Source organism: Carcharodon carcharias, chromosome 15, assembly GCF_017639515.1.
Source record: "Carcharodon carcharias isolate sCarCar2 chromosome 15, sCarCar2.pri, whole genome shotgun sequence".
In the NCBI taxonomy this organism is placed as follows: domain Eukaryota; kingdom Metazoa; phylum Chordata; class Chondrichthyes; order Lamniformes; family Lamnidae; genus Carcharodon; species Carcharodon carcharias.
The window spans coordinates 81146476-81171380 of NC_054481.1; the positions used below are offsets into that span (position 1 = coordinate 81146476).

The following is a 24905-nucleotide window of genomic DNA, read 5'->3' on the forward strand; positions in this document are numbered from 1 at the left end:
TGCCAGTGATGCCCACTGGGAAAAAATATATAGTTCACCATCATATGTCTCTTTTTAATGTCTCATCTGAAAGACAGCACCTCTGACAATGCTGCCTCTATGTTGAAACGCCAACCTAGACCAGCCACGGCGAATGTATTTTTTGAGCTGCATGTTGGATGTTGTGTCTAAACCTGTGAATGGGCCATATGCTTACAAAGAGATGCAAATTTTTGTGCACAGAAAATTCTGAACATCGTGTACAAAATTGCGAGACCCAAAGCTGTAAAGGAAGCAAGATTGATCATGAGCAGAAAAGCAGCAATTCTCCCTCTTTCTTTCTCCCCCATGACCACTTTGCAGAACACCTCCACTCGGTCCTCAAGCATGATCCAGACCCTCAAGTCGTTTGCCATTTCAAAATTTCAATTCATCACCTTGTTCTCACACTCTTATTACTGTCTTGGGCCTGCTACAATGTTCCAAAGAAGCCTGGCGCAAACTTGAGGAACAGCACCTCATCTTCGATTATGCACTTTACAGCCTTCTGGACTCAACATTTAGTTCAACAACTTCAAGCCATAAACTGTTGCCCTCTGCTTTGATTTTTCTTTTGCCAAGTGCCAGTCTGTATCGTGTCTTTGCTTTCAGACTGAGCTGAACTTTATTCTGCTATTAGCACCTACTCTGGACCTATGCTTTGTTTCTTTACTACAGCCATTACCACTCCCTTTGGCCTTTGTTCCATTATATCTCTGGTATTTAATGTCCCCAGCATTCTAACCCATCCCTGACCCCTGTTTTGTTCCACCTGGCCCTCTCCTTTTTAACAGCATAAAACTCATCACATTTCTACCTCTTTTCAGTTTCAAAGAAGAGCCATTCATATTGGACTCAACGTTAACTCTGTTCCTCTCTCCATAGCTGCTGCCAGACCTGCTGAGTTTTTCCAGCATTTTATTTTTATTAAGCAAAATTATATGTTTGTATTTTTCAAGTATGTATACTGTGGCTATTATCTTTCACAGCGCGTGCAATGCAGGGCAGTGAGTTAGCTGGAAATTTGAAGTGTGCCAAACGTGGTGATTCATTGGTAAGGAGGTATTGCTAATACACCTGTCATTTGTAAATAAAATTTTGAAACACTCTTGTGCATCAATTTAGAAGATGAAATACAGGTAATTATATAAGTGCAGCTAGTTTGTAAGGCACAACACACATAAGATACTTGCCTTTATTAGCCGAGGCATAGAATACAAGAACAGGGAGATTACGTTGGAACTGTATAAAACGTTGGTTAGGCCACAGCTGGAGTACTGCGTGCAGTTCTGGTCACCACATTATAGGAAGGATGTGATTGCACTGGAGAGGGTGCAGAGGAGATTTACCAGATTGGCTGGAGGGTCTGAACTATGAGGAAAGATTGGATAGGCTGTGATATCCTTGGAGCAATGAAGGTTGAGAGGGGACCTGATAGAGGTGTATAAGATTAATGAGGGTTATAGACAGGGTGGATAGGCACCTTTTCCATTAGTAGAGGGGTCAATAGCCAAGGGACATAGATTTAAGGTAAGAGGCTAAGGGGAGTTGAGGAGAAATTTTTTCATCCAGAGGATAGTGGGAGTCTGGAACGCAATGCCTGATAGGGCGGTTGAGTCAGAAACTCTTGTAACAGTTAAGAAGTATTTAGATATTCACTTGCATTGCCATAGCCTCCAGGGCTATGGGCCAAGCACTGGAAAATGGGATTAGTGTGGTCAGACCTTTGTTGACCGGCACGGACACGATGGCTGAATGGCCTCCTTCTGTGCTGTAGACGTCTGAGACACAGTCAGTTGTCCCTGAACAAAAGCAGAACACTGGAAATCTGAAATAAAAATAAAGAATGCTGCAAATGCACAGCAGCTCTGGCAGCATCTGTAAGTTAGTGTTTCAAGTTGATCACCTTTCATGAGTTCTTCAGACCTGTCTGATGGCTTATCCTGTGTAAAAGAGATTTTGCTCCACATTCAAGGATAACTGAATGCGTAATTTTTCATATCTGTTCACAGGATTTGAGCAACACCAACAAGGTCACATTAACTTTCCATCCCTAATTGCCATTAGAAAGTCCTGGAAGTGAGGATAGTTAGAATCAACCACTTATTGTGGGACTGAGCCATATATAAGCTGGGCCAAGCCAGATGGAAACCTTGCTTGTTGGATATTAGTAAACCAGTTGGGTTGTTGCAGCTTTTCATGATGCCAGCCCATAAGTAAACAGATTTATTGAATTCAGTTTCGCAACTTACCATGGTGTAATTTGACCTCGTGACTATTGGGTTGAACGTCCAGTACCGTAACACTTGGCTTTTCTACCATGTAAGGTGCTGTATAAGAACTAATATTCAGTGGAGCAAAAAGCTGGGTTTTTGAATATTTCATACTACTATATATTACTCATTTTATTTGACTGTTAGTAGCTTGCTATGCTGAAGCTTAAAGCAGGAGTGCCTGAGTCTTTTGCTTTAGTAGGCTATTTGGATGTACGTTTTGGTGCTTTGGAGGCTACACATGAACTAAAAGCCCATGTTCTCATTTAAATTGCATGCATTGCAATTTGCTGGTATTAACCAATCTTGGTGTTCTGATTTATGATTTATCCAGTGAGGCAGCAGGCCTGAGAACAGACCTTTTCAAACCCCTGGGCTCTCCATTCAAACAGGATAAAACAAAAATATAAGCCCATGTTGAGTCCATTTTATTTCATAGCATCTAAAATATTGGTTCCAAATGCATTTTTGAGATTCATGGGTCAAATCTGATAAGCACCAAAAATTCCTTGTTGCCCTTTGTATTCTTGAGGATGTACTTTTCTTGTAATCAAATGGGTTGTGTGCTAAAACTTGAAAATGAAATGCTTTTATACTGATTCTTGTATTGGCACAAATGAGATTTTTGTCATTTTCCAGGCCATGGAACACCTTGAAAGTTTTATTGTTGATTGCGACAGAAGAACAGACATCGCAAAGAAGCGTTTGGCAGAAACACAAGAAGAGATCAGTGCTGAAGTAGCTGCTAAGGTATTTTCCAATTTACCTTGGCTTGAATAAGCATTTTCATGTTCTGTTCACCTATATGATAATTTGATTAGTAAGTCAGAGTGGCGTATTTGCCTGAATCAGTATGGATGACCTGTAGCGCCCCCTCCCCCCCCCCCAACATCTGAAACAGACAAGGGCAATATTTAAATTGAGCACCAACTCTAGCTGTTTCACATAAAAGGTTGTTTGTGCAAAAAACCTCCTGTAGCTCTTCCCACCACAGAAAAAGTACCCAGCTTGCTACTTGACACTCTCTGCTACACACCCCCCCCTCCCCGCAACAACATTTTTTTTTATACGTTTGGCTCAGCTATGGCAAAGCCCCGGCATTTTTGCAATCTATTTGAAAGAGCCTGCATGTGCGGGTCGGGTAGGTGAGTTGTTTGGAGGTTTGTGTGCTTCCTCTGACACCTCAACTTCGCCTCTGCATTCCTGATGAAGTCATTTGATGTGTTCAGTGCTTTCCTGACTCAGCTTTCGCATTTTGGTTGGTCACAAGGCAAGGACTCCCATGAGTCTTCAGGGATGCTTGGAGGACATCCCTAAAGTCTTTCCACTGCCCTCCTGGGAATCTTCTGCTGTGACCACGTTTCAAATAGAGTAGTTGCCACAAGAAGTAACCTCAGTGTCACGTGTAATCTATTCTTCTTCCTACCTAGCTTTCAGTTAGTTCATATGCACTTGAAAGTTTTGTTATACTGTTAAGGATATTCATTTGGTTTTAGTTGAAATATTGTAGGCTTTTGGACTTGCAATTTTTTTGTTGCAATTTTCTGGTTGAAATCATAATTCATATAATTACTTTGACAATTAATAACCTTTAATTGTGTTAATGAAAGGCGGTTCAATGAAGATTCAGATAGATTTCTGATGTGAGCTTATCTTAAGGGGAGAGATTAAGTAGAATGAGCCATTGGGATATAGAAGAATGAAAGGTGTTCTCATTGAAACATTAGATTCCAACGGAGCTTGATGGGAAAGATACTGAGAGACGTTTTCCCTTGCTTGGAGAGTCTGGAACTAGAGGTCATAGTTTCAGGATAAAGGCCATTTAACATTGAGATAAGGAGAAATTTCTTCACTCAAGAGAATAGTGACTCTGGAATTTTATACCCCAGAGGACTGTGAATGCCCACTTTGTGAGCATATTTAAAAATGAGGTTGTTAGATTTTTGGATACTAGGGGATCAGGAGAGATAGGAATAGGACAGGAATGTGGAGTTGAGGTAGTAGATCAGCCATTATTTTATTGAACGGCTTAAGGTCCATATGGCCTACTCTGGCTCCTACTTCTCATGTTTAGTATTGATAGCTAAAAAAATGTTTCACCAAGAAGAAATTTATTTATAAATGTCTGGGTTTTATTAGCTATAATCTGTATATTAGTGAAATAAATAAAACTTAAAATGTTAGCAGAAGTTTGGGTGTGAATTGAAACCACTTAATCTGAATTAATTTACTTAAAATCAATGTGGCCCGTTTTGTAGTGGCTCTGAAAACTGAAGGAAGTTGCAGCAGGATAAATCCCATGTTAGCTTTTCGTGAGTGAATTATACGATTTAATCTACAATATTTTTTAAGAGCTGGAATTCAGCATACTTTCATGAGCCTTCTCAAAGTGTTCAATCAAAAGATTTCTAACTACTTCATAAAAAATGTACACAAAATATTGCAATTTTCCAAAGTCCTCTAGGTTCTAGAAAGGTTCCATCAGACTGGAAGGTAGCAAATATAACCCTCCTATTCAAGAAGGGAGGGAGGCAGAAAACCGAAAACTATAGGCCAGTTAGCTTGACGTCTGTACTGGGTAAGGTATTAGAATAAATCATTATGGAGGCTATAGTTGGGCCCTTGCAGAAACTCAAGATAGTTAGTAAGAGCATGGTTTTGTGAAAGGGAAATTGTGTTTAACTAATTTATCGAGTTTTTTTGAAGGAGTAACGTGCTATGGATAAAGGGGAGCCTTTCACATTATGCACTTGGATTTCCAGAAGACATTTGATAAGGTGCCACATCAAAGTTTATTGCAGAAAATAAAAGCTCATGGTGTAGGGGGTAATGTATTAACATGGATAAAAGATTGGCTGGCTGGCAGAAAATAGAGTATGCATAAACGGGCCTTTTTCTGATTGGCAGGATGTGACGAGTGAGTCCCGCAGGGGTGTGTACTGGGGCTTCAGCACTTTACAATTTATAACAATGACTTAGATGAGGGGAGTGAAGGCATGGTAGCTAAATTTGCAGATGGCACAAAGATGGGTAGGAAAATATGTTGTGAAGAAGAGATAAGGAGTTTGCAGAGGGATGTTGGATGAGTGAGTGGACAAAAATCTGGCAGGTGGAGGATAATTTAAGAAAATGTGAAGATGTTCAGTTTGGCAAGAAGAACAAAAAAGCAGAGTATTACTTAAATGGAGAATGGCTGCATAATTCTGAGGTGCAGAGGGAGTAAGTACTAGGTGTTCTAGTACGAGTCTCAAAAAATTAGTATGCAGGTACGACAAGTAATCAAGTAGACTAATGGAATGCTCTCCTTTATTATGAGAGGAATTGACTATAGAAGAAAGGATGTTATGCTTCAGTTATACAGGGCTTCGGTGAGACCACGTTTCGAATATTTGGTTTTGGTCTCCTTATTTAGGGAAGGATCTAAATACGTTGGAGGAGATTCAGAGGAGCTTTACTAGATTGATACCTGGAATGAGCAAGTTGTGTTATGAGGAAAGATTAGACAGACTGGGCTTGTTTCCACAGGAGTTGAGACTGAGGGGTGACTTGATTGAAGTATATAAGATCCTGAATGGTATTGACAAGATGGATGTGGAAAGGATGTTTCCTCTTGTGATGAGTCCAGAACAAGGGGGCACTGTTGTAAAATTAGGGGTTGTTTTTATAGGATGGAGATGAGAAATTTTTTTTCAGAGTGTTGTGCAACTTTGGAACCCTCTGCTTCATAGGGCGGTGGAGGAGGGATAATTGAATATTTTTGAGGCAGAAGCAGATAGATTTTTGTTGGCCAAGGGAATCAAAGGGTTAAGTGGGAATGTGGATTTCAAAGTGCAAACAGATCAGCCATGATCTTAATGAATGGCAGAGCAGGCCTGAGGGGCCTACTTATGCACCAATTTTGCATGCTCATAAGTTCATTGAGTACTGTTGCAGAAGGTCAGTTTTCTTTATCATAAGACCATAAGACATAGGAGCAGAAATTAGGCTATTCGGCCCATCGAATCTGCTCCACCATTCAATCATGGCTGATAAGTTTCTCAACCCCATTCTCCTGCCTTCTCCCTGTAATCTTTGATCCCCTTACCAATCAAGAACCTATCTATCTGGGTCTTAAATACACTCAATGACCTGGCCTGCACAGCCTTCTGTGGCAATGAATTCCATGGATTCACCACTCTCTGGCTAAAGAAGTTTCTCCTCATCTCTGTTCTAAAAGGTCTTCCCTTTACTCTGAGGCTGTGCCCTCGGGTCCTAGCCTCTCCTACTAATGGAAACATTTTCCCCACGTCCACTCTATCCAGGCATTTCAGTATTCTGTAAGTTTCAATCCTTGGTGTATAGCCTGAAGATGTAAGATTTCGCATTCTTTTTACAGGCTGAGAAAGTGCATGAACTGAATGAAGAAATAGGAAAGCTTTTGGCTAAAGCTGAACAACTTGGAGCTGAAGGAAATGTGGAAGAATCTCAAAAGGTCATGCAGGAAGTAGAAAGAGTGCGCACAAAAAAAAGGGAAGCAGAGGTATGTACCGTATTGCAATTTTTTTTTAATGAGTTAGCGAATAGCTGAGCATTGGAAACAAAAACAGAATTACCTGGAAAAACTCAGCAGGTCTGGCAGCATCGGTGGAGAAGAAAAGAGTTGACGTTTTGAGTCCTCATGACCCTTCGACAGAACTCTACATCGGAGAGACCAACCGCTTTGCAGAACAACTGCAGTCTGTCCGCACGAATGACCCAAACCTCCCTGTCGCTTGCCATTTTAACACTCCACCCTGCTCTCTTGCCCACATGTCTGTCCTTGGCTTGCTGCATTGTTCCAGTGAAGCCCAACGCAAACTGGAGGAACAACACCTCATCTTCTGACTAGGCACTTTACAGCCTTCCGGACTGAATATTGAATTCAACAACTTTAGGTCTTGAGCTCCCCCCTCCATCCCCACCCCGTTTCTGTTTCCCCCTTCCTTTTGTTTTTTTCCAATAAATTATATAGATTTTTCTTTTCCCACCTATTTCCATTATTTTTAAATATTTTAAATCTTTTATGCTCCCCCCACCCCCACTAGAGCTATACCTTGAGTGCCCTACCATCCATTCTTAATTAGCACATTCGTTTAGATAATATCACCAACTTTAACACCTATGTGTTCTTTTGTCCTGTTGTTTATGACATCTTTTGATGATCTGCTTTTATCACTGCTTTTGCCTACAACCACACCACCCCCCTCCACTTCTCTCTCTCTCTTGCCCCCCCCCCCCCCCCCCCCCCCCCCCCCCACCTTAAACCAGCTTATATTTCAACTCTTTCTTGGACTCGAACTCAAGTTCTGTCGAAGGGTCATGAGGACTCGAAACGTCAACTCTTTTCTTCTCCGCCGATGCTGCCAGACCTGCTGAGTTTTTCCAAGTAATTCTGTTTTTGTTTTGGATTTCCAGCATCCACAGTTTTTTTGTTTTTATGTTAGCTGAGCATTGGAACTGGTATGGGGCATCTGTCTCTCATTTGTATATCATGATGGAGTGGATTCAGGCAAACAAAAAATACAGAGCTTCATAAGCCTATACTCCTATGATTGAATTTTTCCTCTATCTGGCTCTTATTGTTTTCTGCACTCCCAATTTCTAAATTTATGGATGACACCATATTGGCTGGATAGTCAGTAATGAGCACAGTGATAAATTACAGGAGGATATTAAGAAATTTGCAGAATGGGCACATAATTGGCAAATGAAGTTTAACACAATAAATGTGAGGTAGGAAGTAGGAAGGTCACTTATTGCTTAGAAGAAACAAATCAGGCTGGGATAGAGGAACAAAGAGATTTCAGATACACTGAAAATTGCACTACAGGTTAGCAAGGCCATTTGAAAAAAAACACAAACCAAGCACTAGGTTTTATTTCTATGATGATAGAATTGAAAAGTAAGTTTTTAATGTAAACTTGCAGTGGATCTTGACTAGACCTTGGGGACCACCCTACCAGAGTACTGTGTGCAGTTCTGGTCACCATATGTATAAAAAGGATATAGAGGCAGTGGAGAGTGTTCATAGATTTATGTGGGTGATACCAGAAATAGGTGGTAAACATATCAGGAAAGAATTGACAGGCTGTGTCTCTTTTAAAAAAAAAAGGCAAAGGTGTGACATAATAGAGGTGTCTCAAAACCTTTCATAATTTTATTGAGTGGATACTGAGGGGTGTCAATATTGATGCCTTTGAGAGCCACGCCTCACAGATGACACAACAGTTTCTCAACAATCCTCCTGAGACCAACTCAGTGAACAAGAACCGGAAGGTGTTTGCCGAATGTGTAAATCATCATGTAAATCTACATGTTCCTCACAAAATCTACTCTGGAAAGAGGAGCACTCCTTGGTTAGCAGTCTGTGTCAAAAAGAAAATCTGTAAGAAGGAGAAACTATATATCCCTACTAAGCATCCTTTGTGGAATGACAACCATTTGAAGAAAAAGGAAGTCTGGATTAAATTTGAACAGTACCAAACTGAGGTCAACAGGGAGATTTGATGCACCAAACGTAAATACGAAATGGAATTGGCCAGGACAGAAGACACCAGGAAATCTTGGAAGTAGTTAAATCAAAAAGAGAGGATAATACTGGAATACCAATTCTGCATGTAGAGGATAAGTTGCAATTAGATGGTGAGGAAAAAGCTGAAGCTGTAAGCTCATTGTTCCAGAGCTGCTTCAAGGAAGGAATGAGAGCACCTGAGTACAAATCTAGTGAGAGGGCAGTCTTTCAAGAAAATACCTGATGTTATAATCACAACAAAAGGTGTTGAGAAATTCTTCCATAACATGTATCCATCTCAGACCACGCACTTAAAACTGCAGCAAATATTTGCGTCAATGTTACAATACATTTTTCAATAATCTGCAGTCTTCCATACGGTCAAATTTTCCCTTGACTGCAGAAAATCGGAAAAAGTCTCTTCTAATTCCCCAACAACAATACAATCAAGAATTAATTTGTCTTTCAGGGCTCCATATTCGCAATTCTCGGCCAGTCGATATAAATCATTAATGAAGGAATCCCCACTCTCACCTGGTCTTTGGGGTGTGCCTATTATATTTTGCTCCCTCTAAATGGTGTATCTTCAAAGATAAGAATAAATATCAAAGGCTTTGATAACTTCTTAAGCCACTCTGTTTTTGTTTATGTCCTGTCTGACCATTACATCGCCTGCACTACTGTCTTATAGCATAGTGAGGTACTGACCCTGTCTCTTGCTAGCCTTGAAGCTGTTCTGCACCTGATAAATCTACAGTGCCAGTTCTGCCACTTCTCGGCTTGATCTGGGACTTCCATGTGATTCAAGTGCCGTGGTAAAGGTAGGATTTTCTCCATGGCCCCCCTTTTACTGTAGCCTGTTCTAGAGTTCCTTTGAAGATTTTCCCATGCTGCCCTTGTCCTGCAATTGTTTCTCTTGCTGCTTCTTGCTGCCGCTAGGCTTTTCACTGGTTGCTTCTTCCATCATGTTTTCTGTTGCCACCATCTGTTATCATTGTCGTGAGTCATAGAAGGGGTTGTTCATAAACTGCATTTATAGATACTGCTGGAGGCAAGGCTGTTGGTAAACACTGCCTTTTATTATTGAACATTGTACGATACAGACTCAGCAAGATGCTCTACATAGAACTATCTGCATGTTCTGTTGTCATGTGATCTTGCATCACTGATGATGTAGACTATACACTATATTTAACATTAACCAGTCATACTACACCCACCAAGGAAAGTGTTTGGAGTGGAGGGGTTTCGATATTGATTCCTTTAAGAGCCAAGTTGCACAGGTGACAAAACAGTTTCTCAACAATTCTTCTGAGACCAACTCAGTGGACAAGAACTGGAAGATGCTTGCTGAATGTGTAAATCATCTTGTAAATTTACATGTTCCTCACAAAATCTTCTCTGGAAAGAGGAGTACTCCTTGGTTAACAGGTTATGCCAAAAAGCAAATCTGCAAGAAGGAGAAACTATATATCCCTACTAAATATTCTTGGTGGAATGACAATCCTTTGAAGTAAGAAGTCTGGATTAAGTTTGAACATTACCAAACTGAGGTTTGTCAAGGGCAGTTAGGGATGGGCAGTAAATGCTAGCCTAGCCAGCAACACCCTCATCCTGTGAAAGAATAAATAATAAAAACCCATTGATGGCTGTTCCATCAACTGCCTGACCCCAAACTCTGGAATTCTTTCCCTAACCTCTATCTCTCTACTGCTGTTTCCACCATTAATATGCTACTGAATACCTATCTCCTTGATCAAGCTTTTGACCATCTAACCTAATATGTGGCTCGGTATCAAATTTTGCTTTATAATTCTCCTGTGAAGCATCTTGGGACATTTTACAAAGTTAAAGATGCTACTTTTACAGTGGCGTAATGGTAATGGCACTCGACTAGTAATCTAGGGGCCTAGGCTAATGCTCTGAGGAGTTGTGGTCTCAAATCCCACCATGGCAACTGATGGAATTTAAAATTGAATTAGTAAATGTGGAATATAAAGCTAGTTTTGATGATGACCATAACAATTAACTTCAGTTGTTGTAAAAACCCATCTGGTTCACTAATGTCCTTTAGGGAAGGAAATCTGGCATCCTTACCTGGTCTGGCCTACATGTGACTCTTAACTTCACTCTGAAATGGCCAAGCAAGCTACTCAGTTGAAGGAGAATCAGAGATGGCAACAAATGTTAGCTTTGCCAGCGACGCCAACATCCCATGAAAGAATGAAGAAAAAAATGTATGTTATTTTTGTTGATGTCTTTACGTTATGTTTTAGTTAGAGTCACAGAGGTCTACAGCACAGAAAAAGGCCCTTCGGCCCATCAAGTCTGCGTCGGCCAAGTACCTAACTATTCTAATCCCAGTTTCCAGCACTAGGCCCATAGTCTTGTATGCCATGGCATCGCAAGTGCACACCCAAATACTACTAAAATGTTATGAGGGTTTCTGCCTTAACCACCTTTTCAGGCAGTGAGTTCCAGATTCCCACCAGCCTCTGGGTGAAAAAATTCTTCCTCACATCCCCTCTAAACCTTCTGCCCCTTACCCTAAGTCTATGCCCCTGGTTATTGATCCCTCCACCAAAGGGAAAAGTTCCTCTCTGTCTACCCTACCTATGCCCCTCATAATTTTATATACCTCAATCACGTCCCCCCTCAATCTCCTCTGCTCCAGGGAAAATAACCTCAGTCTATCCAGTCTCTCATCATAACTAAAACTCTCCAGCCCAGGCAACATCTTGGTAAATCTCATTTGTGCTCTCTCTAGTGCAATCACATCCTTCCTATAATACAGATTCCAGAACTGCATGCAGTACTCTAGCTGTGGCCTAACCAGAGTTTTATACAGTTCCAGCATAACCTCCCTGCTCTCATATTCTATGCCTTGGCCAATAAAGGCATATGCTTTCTTATGCTTTCTTATATGCTTTCTTATATGCTTTCTTAACCACCTTATGTACCTGTCCCACTTACCTTAAGGGACCGGTGGGCATGCACACCAAGGTCCCTCTGATCCTCAGTACTTCCCGGGTCCTACCATTCATCGTGTTTTCCTGTGCCTCATTTGTCCTGCATCATCTCACACATGCCCAGATTAAATTCCATTTGCCACTGATGAGCCCATCTGACCAGCCCATCTATACCCTCCTGTAATCTTAGGCTACCCTCCTGTAATCTTAGGCTATCCTCCTCACTATTTACCACCCTCCCAATATTTGTGTCATCCTCAAACTTACTGATCGACCCTCCTACATTCAAGTCTTAAGTCGCTTATATATACCACAAACAGCAAGGGACCCAACACTGATCCCTGTAGAACCCCACTGGACACAGGTATCCAGTAACAAGAATACCCCTCGACCATCACCCTCTGCTTCCTACCACTCAGTCAATCCTGGAACCAATTTGCCAAATTGCCTTGGATCCCATAGGCTCTTACCTTCGTTACCAGTCTCCTATGCGGGATCTTATCAAAAGCCTTGCTGAGGTCCAAGTAGACTACATCAAATGCATTGCCCTCATCTACATACCTGGTTACCTCTTTGAAAAATTCAATCAAATTGGTCAGACATGAATTGCCCTTAACAAAACCATGCTGAATGTCCTGAATGTCCCTGCCTCTCCAAGTGTCGATTAATTCTGTCCCTCAGAATTGCTTCCAACAGTTTCCCCATCATTGAGGTTAGACTGACTGGCCTGTAGTTCCCTGGTTTATCCCTTCCTTCCTTCTTGAATAACGGTACCACATTGGCTGTCCCCCAGTCCTCTGGCACCTCTCCTGTGACCAGAGAGGTATTGAAAATTATTGCCAGTGCCCCTACTATCTCCTCCCTTGCCTCACTCAACAGCCTGGGGATACATTTCATCCAGGCCTGGAGATTTATCTACTTTAAGCCTGCCAGACCACTTAGAACCTCCTCCCTTTCTCTGCTAATTTATTTAGTTATATCACAATCCTTCTGCCTGATTTCCATACCACGTCATCCCTCTCACTTGTGAACACCGACACAAAGTATTAATTTAGAATCCTACCCACATCTTCTGGCTCCACACAAATTTCCACTTTGGTCCTACTCTTTCCCTAGTCATTCTCTTACTCTTAATGTACTTGTGAAATAACTTTGGATTTTCGTTTATTTTACCTGCCAATGCTTTTCCATGCCCCCTTTTTGCTCTCCTAATTTCCTTTTTAAGTTCCCCCTACACAATCTATGCTCCTCTAGGGCTTCTGCTGTTTTGAGCCCTCGGCATCTGCCGTAAACCTCCCTTCATCCAATCCTGTATATCCCTCGGCATCCAGGGATCCCTGGATTTGTTGGTCCCACCCTTTATCTTTACTGGAATATGTTGGCCTTGTACTGTCCCTATTTTCTTCTTGAATGAGCCCCACTGCTGTGATGTAGATGTACCTAAAAGTAGCTGCTCTCAGTCCACTCTGGCCAAATCATATCTGATCTTATTAAAGTCGGCCTTCCCCCAATTTAGAACTCTGATTTCAGGCCCATTCTTGGCCTTTTCCATAAGAGCCTTGAATTTAACAGTTATGATCACTATCTGCAAAACGCTTCCCCACTGATCAATGAAGTCTCAATTTATATTAATAACTTGGATGAGGGGACCAACTGTATTGTAGCCAAGTTTGCTGATGAACATACAAGTTGTGGGGAGGAAAGAAAGTCTGCAAAGGAATATAAATAAGTTAAAAGTGAGTGGACAAAAGAATGGCTAATGGAGTATAATGTGGGAAAATGTAAAGTTGTCTGCTTTGGCAGGGAGAATAGAAAAACAGGATATTATTTAAATGGAGTGAGACTGCAGAATGTTGCAGTACAGAGGGATCTGGTTGTTCTCGTATATAAAGGTTACCATGCAGGTACAGCAAGTAACTAGGAGGGCAAATGGAATGTTGGTATTTATTGCAAGGGAATGAAGGATAAAACTAGGGAAGTCTTGCTACAACTGTACAGGGCATTGGTGAGACCACACCCTACAGTACAGTGTACAGTTTTGGTCTCCTTACTTAAGGAAGGATATACTTGCATTGGAGGCAATTCAGAGCCAGTTCACTGAGTTGATTCCTGTGATGAAGAGATTATCTTATGAGGAAAGATTGAGCAGGTTGGGCCTATACTCTGGAGTTTAGAAGAATGAGAAGTGATTTTATTGCAACATAAGCCCCTGCGGATGCTTGACAGGGAAGATGCTGAGAGATATTTCCCCTTGTGGGGGGATATCTAGAACTAGGGGACCAAGATTCACAGTAAGAGGCCTCCCATTTTAAGATGGAGGTGAGCAGAATTTCTTCTCCAGAGGGTCAATCTTTGGAATTCTCTTCCACAGAGAGCAGTGGAGGCTGAGTTAGTGAATATATTCATGGCTGAGTTAGATAGATTTTTGATAGCGAGGGAGTCTAGGGTTATGGGGGCCAGACAGGAAAGTGGAGTTGAGGCCACAGTCAGATTAGCCATGATCTTATTGAATGGCGCAGCAGGCTTAACGGCTGAATGGCTTCAAGAGCAGTAACCACCACCTAGAAGAGTGGGCAAAAGGAGAACCTGGAGGTAAATCAGCAGCTGGAAGACCAGGCGAAAAGGGAACCCAGAGGCAGTCTTTTTCTGCCTCCAGTATTTGGTTCTAACTTCAGCACAGGGGAAGAAGTTTATTGATGAATAACTGGTAAGTTATTTGACTTATAATAAATAGTTTGTTAAAGTTAAGGTATGGCAGGGCAGCTCGACTGAGTGAAATTTTCAGCCTATGCACTGTGGGAGGTCATGAATGCACCATGTTTCCTAGACAAACACATCTGCAGAAATTTCACCAGCTGCAGAAGCTGGAGGTCTGGGTTACGGGACTCGAGCATTGATACCAGGGTCAGGGATGACACAGAGCAGTAGAATGACATTCTTCCTTGGGATGGTGAACAGCCAGAAGTCATGGTCCATCTTGGTACCAAAAACATAGGTAGTGTGAGGGACTAAACCTCACCCTATATATTTTTGTAAAACATTTCAAGATATACTTATTACTATCCCTAAAAATGTAAAACTGGACAAAGACCTAAAATGGCTGAATCTATGTCTGCCTGTGACCCTTGAACAAAAGGAGCTACCTGGCAGTATCAGAGAAACTCACACATCATTATCTCTGAAGAGCCACTAACAGAACCTTGTAGGCTATACAGACCAAATTCAAAGAAAGCTATACAAAAGCCATCTGCATTTCATAATCCAGACTGGCCAACAGCAGTTTATCCATCTGCTCAGACAGTATCCCACAACCTTCCTTTCAATTCTTAATGGTTGAGACTTCAACAATCTTGGAGACCCAAGCGACGGATACACATCCCTTGTCAAAGCCTGAGTGGAGAGGCGTGAGTTATGTGACATTGATCTCTAGCTTATGGAACCAATAATATTGCCTTGTGGAACTTGTCAGTTTGCCATTTTACCATCTAACTAGCAGCATCACAGACGAGCTCTGGCCCAGGTTGGACACCTGGCCCCATTTGTACTGCTACTGGAAAGTCTGTACCATCGCCTGTAAGACTGATTCATCTCAGCATGCCTACCTCGCCGTGTGAAGTCAACAGCACTGGAAAAATGAATTAGCCCACATCAGTTTACAGCTCACTGACCTCCATGAAGCAATACCTCATTGGATTTTGATTCTGGACTCTGGAACCCATGTGATACAATATTTTTCTGTGGTCTCTACGCTGTAAACCTTTCCTTTCACTATAATGTATGTATGAATGCAAAAAAGGCAACATTGTGACCTTCCTGTGTTTTGAATGTGTACAAATAAACTAACCCTTTGAGTTCATCCTATCTCAAGTTTGCTGTGGGGTTACACATTAAACAGAGTGGTTATGAAATATGCCACAACTTATAAATGGGAAAGCAAGTCAAAACACCCTTCTGTTTACAGATGGGCGGTGAGAGGAGCAATTGGTACTGTTTAAATTAAATCCTCTCCTGTCTGTAACAGTAGGAAGATGGGTGAGGTCCTGAAAGCAGATTTTAGGGAGTTAGGTAAGAAATTAAAAAGCAGGACCTCAAAAGCAGTAGTTTCAAGATTACTCCCAGTGCCTATGAGCATAGAAATAGGAGGATTGAACAAGTGGCTGGACAATTGGTGTATGAGGGAGGGCATTAGTTTTCTGAGGCATTGGTTCTGAGGCAGATGGAACCTATGCAAGATGGATGAGTTGCACCTTAATGGACCTGGACATCCTCGCAGGGAGGTTTGCTCATTCTGTTGGAGAGGGTTTATTCTAGATTGGCAGGGGGGGTGGGAACCTGAGAGTAAGGTAACAGGAAGTAGATAAGTAGTAAGCGTAATTAGAAAGCAGACGCAGTGATGACAGGTATCAAATAGAATCTGAATGTGGAATAATGTTCAAAAGACAAAGCTAAGGGTGCTATATCTGAAATGCACACTGCATTCACAACAAGGTAGACAATTTGAAGCAAATACAAATGGGTATGATTTAATTACCATTACAGAGATGTGGTTATAGGGTGACCAAGTCTGGAAACTGAATATTCAAGGGTATGCATCGTAGGCAAAAAGGAAATTGAGGTGGGTAGCATTGTTAATAAGGGACGAGATCAGCACATTAGTGAGAGAAGAGAATCTTGAATCGAAGGTTCAAGATGTAGAACCAGTTTGGGTGGAGCTAAGAAAAAGCAATAACCTTATTGTAAAGGAGCCTTTAGGAAATAGTGACCATAACATGATAGAATTTTGCATTAAGTTTGAAAGTAATGTAGCAGAATAAGGGTCAACGTCTGAAAGCACTACATAGAAACCAGTGACAGATGGTCCTGTTTGGGGGTGGGGGGCAAAAAAAGAAATGTAGAAATAATTATTTGACATATTTGTCAATCTCTGGTTAACTCCCACCTATCTTTGACCTTCTAACTTGCGCCACCCTCTCAAACAGTATGAAATTCATCACATTTCTACTTCTGTTTAGCTCTGAAGAAGAGTCAAATGGACTCGAAGCGTTAACTCTGTTTTCATAGGGACTGCCAGACCTGAGTTTTTCCAGCATATTTTTGTTCTTATTTCAAATTTCCAGCATCTGTTGTATTTTGCTTTCATTATTGAAAGTAATATAGGTCATTCTGAAACTACAGTCTTAAATCTGAACAAAGACTATGAAGGGATGAGGGGCAAGTTGGCTATGGTGGATTGGGGAAATACATTAAAAGACTTGATGATAGATGAGCAGTGGCTAGTATTTACAGAAGTATCACATAATCTACAACCAATATACTTTTCTCTCAGACACAAAAAACCAACAGGAAAAGTATATCAACTGTAGCTGACAAAATATGTTAAAGATTGCACTTGTGCAAAGGAAATGGCTTACAAGGTTACCAAACAAGTGGTAAGCTGGTGGATTGGGAGCAATTTAGAATCCAACAATGGAGGACAAAGAAACTGATAAAGGAATAAGAAAATGTGAATGCACGATAGTGAGAAACAAACGTGGACTGTAAAAGGTTTTTTAGGTATGTGAAAAGAAAATGATTGGCAAGGACAAATGTAGGACCATTTTAGGCAGAGGCAGGAGAATTCATAATTGAGAATAGAAAAGTGGTTATAGAAACTAAACAAATACTTTGTGTCTGTCTTCACAGAAGGTACAGAATCCCCTGGACATACTAGGGAACCAAGGAACTTGTGAAAATACGTAACTAAAAGAAATTAATAAAGTATTAATAAAAAGGTAGTACTCAAAATTAATTGGATTGATGAGTGATAAATCCCCTTGACCAGCTGAGCTACATCTAAGTGTTTTGAAGGAGGTGGCTATAGGGATAATGGATGCATTGGTGGTTATCTTTCAAAATTTTATAGATCCTGGAAAGGTTCCTGCAGACTGGAAAGTAGCAAATGTAACCCCACTATTTAAAAAGGAAGGAGAATGGTGAGCTACAGACTTGTTAGTTTGACGTCAGTAGTAGGAAAAATGTTAGAATCTATTATAAAGGATGTGATTACTGGATACTTGGAAAGTAATATGATTGGGCAGAGTCAGCGTGAATTTATGAAAGGGAAATCAAGTTTGGCAAACCTGTTGGAGTTTTTTGAGGATGTCACCTGTTGCATAGATAAAGGAGAACCAGTTGTGGTGTATTTGGGTTTTCAGAAGGATGTTGATGAGGTCCCACACAGGAGTTTCGTAAACAAAATTAGAGCACTTGGGATTGGGGGGGTAATATACTGGTATGGACTGAGAATTGGTTAACAGACAGAAAGCAGAGAGTTGGAGTAAATGGGTCATTCTCAGGATGACAGACTGTTACTAGTGGGGTACTACAGGAATCTGTGCTGGAGCTACAGCTGTTATGTATCTATGGATTTGGATGTGGAGACCAAATGTAATATTTTCAAATTTGTTGCTGATGAACTAGGTGGGAATGTAAGTTGAGCAGGACGCAAGAAGACTTCAATGGGATTTGGACAGGCTAAGTGAGTGGACAAGAACATGACAGATGAATATGAATGACATGATAATATGAATAAGCATGAAGTTATCCTCTTTGGTAGAAAAATCGGAGAGGCACATTATTTCATAAATGGGTGAGAGGTTGGGACATATTGATGTCCAAAGGGACCTAGGTGTGCTTGTTGATGAGTCACTAAAAACTAGCATGTAGGTGCAGCAAGCAATTGGAAGGCAAATGGGTATGTTGGTCTCCATCGCAAAGGGATTTGAGTACAGGAATAAAGATATCTTGCTGTAATTGTATAGATCCTTGGTGAGATCGCACCTGGAGTACTGAGTACAGTTTTGGTCTCCTTACATAAGGAAGGCTATAATTGTCATAGAGGGAGTGCAATGGAGTTCACCAGACTAATCCCTGGGATGGTGGGATTATTTTATGAGAGGAGATTGAGGAAACTGGACCTGTATTCTCTAGAGTTTCAAAGAATCAGAGGTGATCACATTGAAACTTACAAAATTCTTACAGGGCTGACAGGGTAGATGTGGATAGGATGTTTTCCCTGGCTGGTGAGTCTTGAACCGGGGGACACAGTTTCAGAATAAGGGGCAGGCCATTTAAGACTGAGATGAGGAATTTCTTCACTCAGAGGGTGGTGAATCTTCAGAATTCTCTACCCCAGAGGACTGTGGAAGCTCAATCACTGAGCAAGTTCAAGACAGAAATCAATAGATATCTAGCTGCAATTATGTAGATAGATTGATAGATTTCCAAATACTAATTACATCAAGAGGTATGTGGATAGTGGGGAAAATGCTATAGAGGTGGATGACCAGCCATGACCTGTTTGAATGGCAGAGCAGGTTCGACTGGCTCTTCCTGCTCCTATAGTCCTATTTCTTATGATCTTATGTAAACCTTAGTTTTTTTTCCAGACTTTATGAATAATTCATAAACAATTTACAAGAAAGGACTCCTTACTGATCCAGCAGACTACTGACCTATTTTGCTTGTTAATTTTTGCTGTAAATTACTAGAACAGGTAATTGATTGTAAGCTAATGAGGCACCTTGAAGAACAGAATTATTGACAAGCAGCATGCCTTTTGTAAAGCTCCACCAACAGAATCACAACTCATCCTTACCATCCACGATCTGACCTCAATCGCATCACCATAGATCTTTTTCCAAGGCTTTCGATCGTGCATCACACGCGAAGCTGCTGGACAAACTAGATTATTATGGATTCCGAGGAAATACTAAGCAATGGATAGAAGTATTTCTTACAAAACAGCAAGAAAGCCATAATGAATGGGGAAACCTCAAACTGGAAACCAATCTTAAGCTGTGTGCCCCTACATACTAGCCTGGGCCCCCACTTGTTTTTTTCTCTTTATAAATGACATCCAGGTTGGAATCTCAAGCCAGATCAGACTCCTTACAGATGACTGCCTAACCTATAGAGCATTACTGAAGCAGCAGATGACGTTAACCTTCAGGAAGATTGAAATAATCTGATCAAATGGGCCAATATATGGTGAATGAAATTCAACATAGAGTAATGTACCATTAGGCGAATTAACAATACTCTGTATCCATCACTACTCAACTACACAATGCATTATTACCCCTTACTAAAGAAAGCCATTACTTAGGAATCCATATCTGAAATACTTCAAAATGTAGCATACGAAGTCAACAAAAAGCTTCCAAGGTATCCAAGGTGCTTGGATTTGTGAAATGGAGCTTCTGTCACTCTTCAGTGAAGGAAATGCTGTACCAAACGCTAGTCAAACCACACCTTGAGTATGGAGTAGCCGCTTGGAACCCATACATTGCAATAAACATTACCCCCCTTGAGAAAGTTCAACGCCGTGGACCTTGCTTTGTTACAAACAAGTATATGCAATATACCAGTTTCTCCCAGTTGGTCATGTTGCTAGGCAGGCAGTTTCCAGAACCAAAGAAAGGTCAATAAGATTTTGAATGGACAATTAAATATTGCTAAGCGGTACATCAAGCCCAAAGTGACCGAGCTCAAAGAGTCACAACCCACAGCTCCAACTGTATACACTCCAATGTGCTTCCTTTGCTAACTCCTTTTTTCCCCCCCAAGAACAATTAAGGACTGGAAAACCTGCTCCAAACTTCATACCTTCTAAGGACTCATTTAAGGAAAATCTATTGAATTTTTAAAATTTGACCATTGACTGCACTCTGTGCATCCTGTGAAAATTCCCTGGTTGAAGATTGCAGAGGGAAACCTTACCAATTACCAAGAAAGTATCATGTTTCATCTTTTTTAGCTCCAAAGTGGATGGCTTCTCATTTGCCTATATTGAAATCTATTTACCATGGTTTCACCCATTCACCATTCACTTAATCTATCCATATGTCTTTGCAATTTTGTGCCTCCAATTACACTGCTTCCAATGTAGTTTTGCCGATTGCCATTACCTTTTTAATGGTTTTCTTGTACAAAAAAGAACTTGCATTTACATAATGCCTATCATATAACTCTCATACTGAACTTATAAATAATTAGTTGTAATTAAATTTTTATTAGAAAGCCCAGGTAAAAGGTAATTTGGTGCAAAAAGATGACAAGCATTTATTTTACAAGGCAAGTAATTTGTTGTAGTAAAAATGTTCCAGTAGTTGAATAAATGAGATTTCTTGTAAAAGATTTTTGTTTGTTTTCGGTCCTTCCAGCGTTTGGGGCTTTCCATGAATTGTACACTAGATGGCATTTTTCCCATCACTGTCAAAAAAAATCCGTAATGAAGTAGCGTGGGTGTTTCTCAAACATTTGTCAGGTTTAAGATTTTAGAGAGGTTTCCTAAAATTTTCGTTCGTTTCATGTTTTGTATAGGATGAATATAGGAATTCAATGCCTGCTTCTAGCTTCCAGCAACAGAAATTGCGTGTCTGTGAAATTTGTTCTGCATACCTGGGTCTTCATGACAATGATCGCCGGCTTGCGGACCACTTTGGGGGAAAACTGCACTTGGGGTTCATTCAAATCCGGGAGAAATTAGATCACCTGAAGGTAATTTTGAGATTTTGTGCTGGAAAGTATTAAGATGTAGAATTGTATTTTTGGGGCATGCACTTATAAAGCTACCTTTTCTTTGAACATCCAACTAAGTATCTATTTTACTTAAATGTAACTAATGTAGGCAGAAATCATTTACTTTGAAGCTTTGAGAAAATTTCAGTATGTCATTTTCGTTGCAAATTTACAAGACACATTTATCTTTAAATGCATTTTTCGTAATTGCCAGCCAAGATGAATGTTTTTGGATTCTTATTTCTTCCTCCATTTACAATTACAGAAAATTGTTGCAGAGAAACAAGAAAAAAGAAATCAGGAGCGCTTAAAGAGGAGAGAAGAAAGGGAAAAAGAAGAAAGGATGAAACGGAAGTAAGTTAATTTGAATTTGTAGCGCTAAATTTAGATATGCAAATCCTGTTTGATCAAGACTGTTGTGATAGAAACTGAGCATGAGAAGCATCTTTAAATGCTCTTCTCTTGATCCATTGCTATTTGTACATCTTGATTATTAATCATAACCTGAAATGTAGTTTCTAAACTGAAATGCAAAATATTAATCTATATGCATTACTTAGCAAGGTTCTATAATTAAGCTATTAAATACTGTTTTACAGGTCCAGATCACGTAGCAGGGATCGCAAGAGGTATGTTTATTGCACAGTAAAGTAGCATCAAGGAGGCTCATATTTTCTTTATGCAGTTGATGTGAATTTCTTTTTGAAAGTGTTCAGGTGGTTACCATATTTGAAGAATTTATGACTTTCAAACCTTTTAGTTTTGCCCTCCTGTGCTGGGGTCTTAAGATATTCATTTGAAATGTCAGCTGTGACTCACTTGCCTCTGAATCAGAAAGTGTGTGTCCATGTCCCGCTGCAGGACTTTAACATAACAATCCAGGCTGACACTCCTGTGCAGTACTGAGCAAATGGTGCATTGCCAGAAGTGCTATCTTTCGGATGAGATGTTAAACTTTCTGCTGTATTGGGTAGATGAGAAGGATCTCATCCTTTTTGAAGAAGAGTAAGGGAACTATCACCAAGTGCCCTGGCCAATATTTATCCCTGAATCAACATCACAGAAACAAATTATCTGGTTATTATCACTTCGTTGGGAGTTTGATGTTTGCAAATTGGCATTTCCTACATTACAATGGTGTCTACTCTTCAAAAAAATTTCATTCACTGTAAGACATTTTGAAGTGTCCCTAGGTCATGAAAAGCATTATATAGATACAAGTCTCTCTTTTCTTTTTAGAGATAAACACTGTGATAGAAAGTGGGTGCCAGTTTCTCTACAGATTAGTTGCATTGAAAAGTGTACTTTTGCACTTGAACTTTTGGACATTGCACTTTTGAGAGAGTAGATTTTTAAAAGGGGATGGACGTATGATAAAGCCCATATCATGTGCACAAAAATGTCTGCACAAAAAACGTGCCTCAAAATGCTTCTTCAGAAAAATTTGTCTGCCATTTTTATCTTAACTGAAATGTTTTGTGTCCAAGTTATAAATTATATATTTCACAATAACAATTGCATTTAGTCATTCAGTTGTCTTTGTATATATTTAAGCTTTTTGTTTCAAAACTTAAATCTGTCTCAAATTGCTGAGGTTCGACCAGATATTTTGACCCCTCAGAGATCACATCTATTCTCCTGAGTGTGTGTTTTGCAGAATTTCTCAGCATGCGGGTGTCAGTGGGCATTTCTTTATTCTATAAGAATTTGAGTTACTTTGTTTTTTTTACCAAAATACATTGATAGAAACTGGAAACTGAATTCTCACCGTTTTTGTTTCGGGCAAGTGATGAATATATTGACAATGTTGCTTTTCCGTTATGATTTCTTCACCAACCAGTGTTCGAGAAGCAGCAGTTGTGAACAGTGACTGCTGTTGTTCTGGCTTCCTTCTTTTTCTATGGTCTGCAAACGGATTGACTTAAAAATCCTTTCCCTGTATTCTGTAAAACAACTTTCTTCCATGTGAACAAACGAATTAGGAGCAGGAGTAGGCCACTCAGCCCCTCGAGCCTGCTCTGCTATTCAATAAGGTCATGGCTGATCTGAATGTAACCTCGTCCCCACATTCCTGCCTACCCCCGATAACCTTTCACCCTCTTGTTAATCAAGAATCTATCTAGCTCTGCCTTAAAAATATTCAAAGGGTTTGCTTCCACCACCTTTTGAAGAAGAGAGCACCAAAGACTTTCAACCCTCTGAGAGAAATAATTTCTCCTCATCTCTATCTTAAATGAGTGACCCCTTATTTTCAAACAGTGACCTCTAGTTCTAGATTTTCCCAAAAGAGGAAACATCCTTTCCACATCCACCCTGTCAAGACCCCCCAGGATCTTAAAGGTTTCAATTAAGTCGCCTCTTACTCTTCTAAATTCCAGCAGATACAAGCCTAACCTGTCCTGCCTTTCCTCATAAGATAATCCACCCATTCCTGGTATTAGTCTAGTAAACCTTCTCTGCACTGCTAATGCATTTACATCTTTTTTTAAATAAGGGCAGCAGTACTCCAGATGTGGTCTCACCAATGCCCTGTACAACTGAAGCATAACCTCCCTACCTTTTTGATCAATTCCTCTCTCAATAAATGATGATGTTCCTAATTACCTGCTGTACCTGCATACTAACCTTTTGTGATTCATGCATTAGGACACCGAGATCCCTCTGAATCTCATAGCTCTGCAATCTCTCATCATTTAGATAATAAGCTTTTTTATTTTCCTTGCCAAATTGAATGATTTCACATTTGCCCACATTATACTCCATTTACCAGAACTTTTCCCACTGACTTAACCTATCTATGTCCCATTGTTAGCCTCATTATGTCCTCTTCGCAATTTACTTTCCTACCTATCTTTGTGTTGTCAGCAAACTTAGCAACAATTCCTTCAATCCTTTCATCCAAGTCATTTATATAAATTGTAAAAAGTTGAGGCTCCAGCACTGATTCCTATGGCACACCACATGTCACATCCTGCCAACCAGAAAAAGACCAATTTATGCCAAATCATTTTGAGGTTTAATATACAAGTACGAAATTGCATAAATTAACATTTTTGATTGTTTATGGAAACTCATAATTGCGCGTAAAGTATATTTCAAAAAATTGGATCCCTTCCCCCAGCTCTCTTAACTTTTATGGGGAACATGGTGATAGGGTTATCTTTAAAGAGTATAAAGGCCTGAAGGTAGAAGGGGGAAGACCCTGACATGCAGTAACAGGGAGGTAGGGATTGGATGGCTCCAAGTGGACTGCCAGCAGTTTGGGTCTGATGTTTATTCCTTCTTGCTGCTCCATACACTACAAGATTGCAGCTTTTATTGTTGAAGGCTGTTTCCCAATCCCCAGTGCTCCAAAGTCCTTTCCATAGTTCCACTGCACCTCAGACACTGTTTGCTCCAAGATTAAAAGAACGCCCCTTAACCTTCTGAGTACTCCTTGACTCTAGATCCTGAGACCTCTCTCCCTGATCCCTTCAGATCTTAGGTTCTCTGTTCTAGGTTCTAACCAATTATTCCTAGATCTCTGCAGTGTTCCTGGCCTCTCCCTCACTGTGT

The 24905-nt window shown here is 40.4% G+C and overlaps 1 protein-coding gene across 6 annotated transcripts in view; it reads left to right on the top strand.

Moving 5' to 3' along the window:
* Nucleotides 1-24905, top strand: part of luc7l (LUC7-like (S. cerevisiae)) — a 58670-nt gene that overhangs the window by 26776 nt on the left and 6989 nt on the right. For all 6 annotated transcript variants that reach the window (XM_041206401.1, XM_041206403.1, XM_041206404.1 and 3 more), the window contains 5 exons: nucleotides 2931-3041; nucleotides 6667-6810; nucleotides 21153-21329; nucleotides 21616-21704; nucleotides 21950-21979. In XM_041206401.1, the coding sequence (XP_041062335.1) occupies nucleotides 2931-3041; nucleotides 6667-6810; nucleotides 21153-21329; nucleotides 21616-21704; nucleotides 21950-21979 (551 nt within the window). The remainder of the gene's footprint in view (nucleotides 1-2930; nucleotides 3042-6666; nucleotides 6811-21152; nucleotides 21330-21615; nucleotides 21705-21949; nucleotides 21980-24905) is intronic.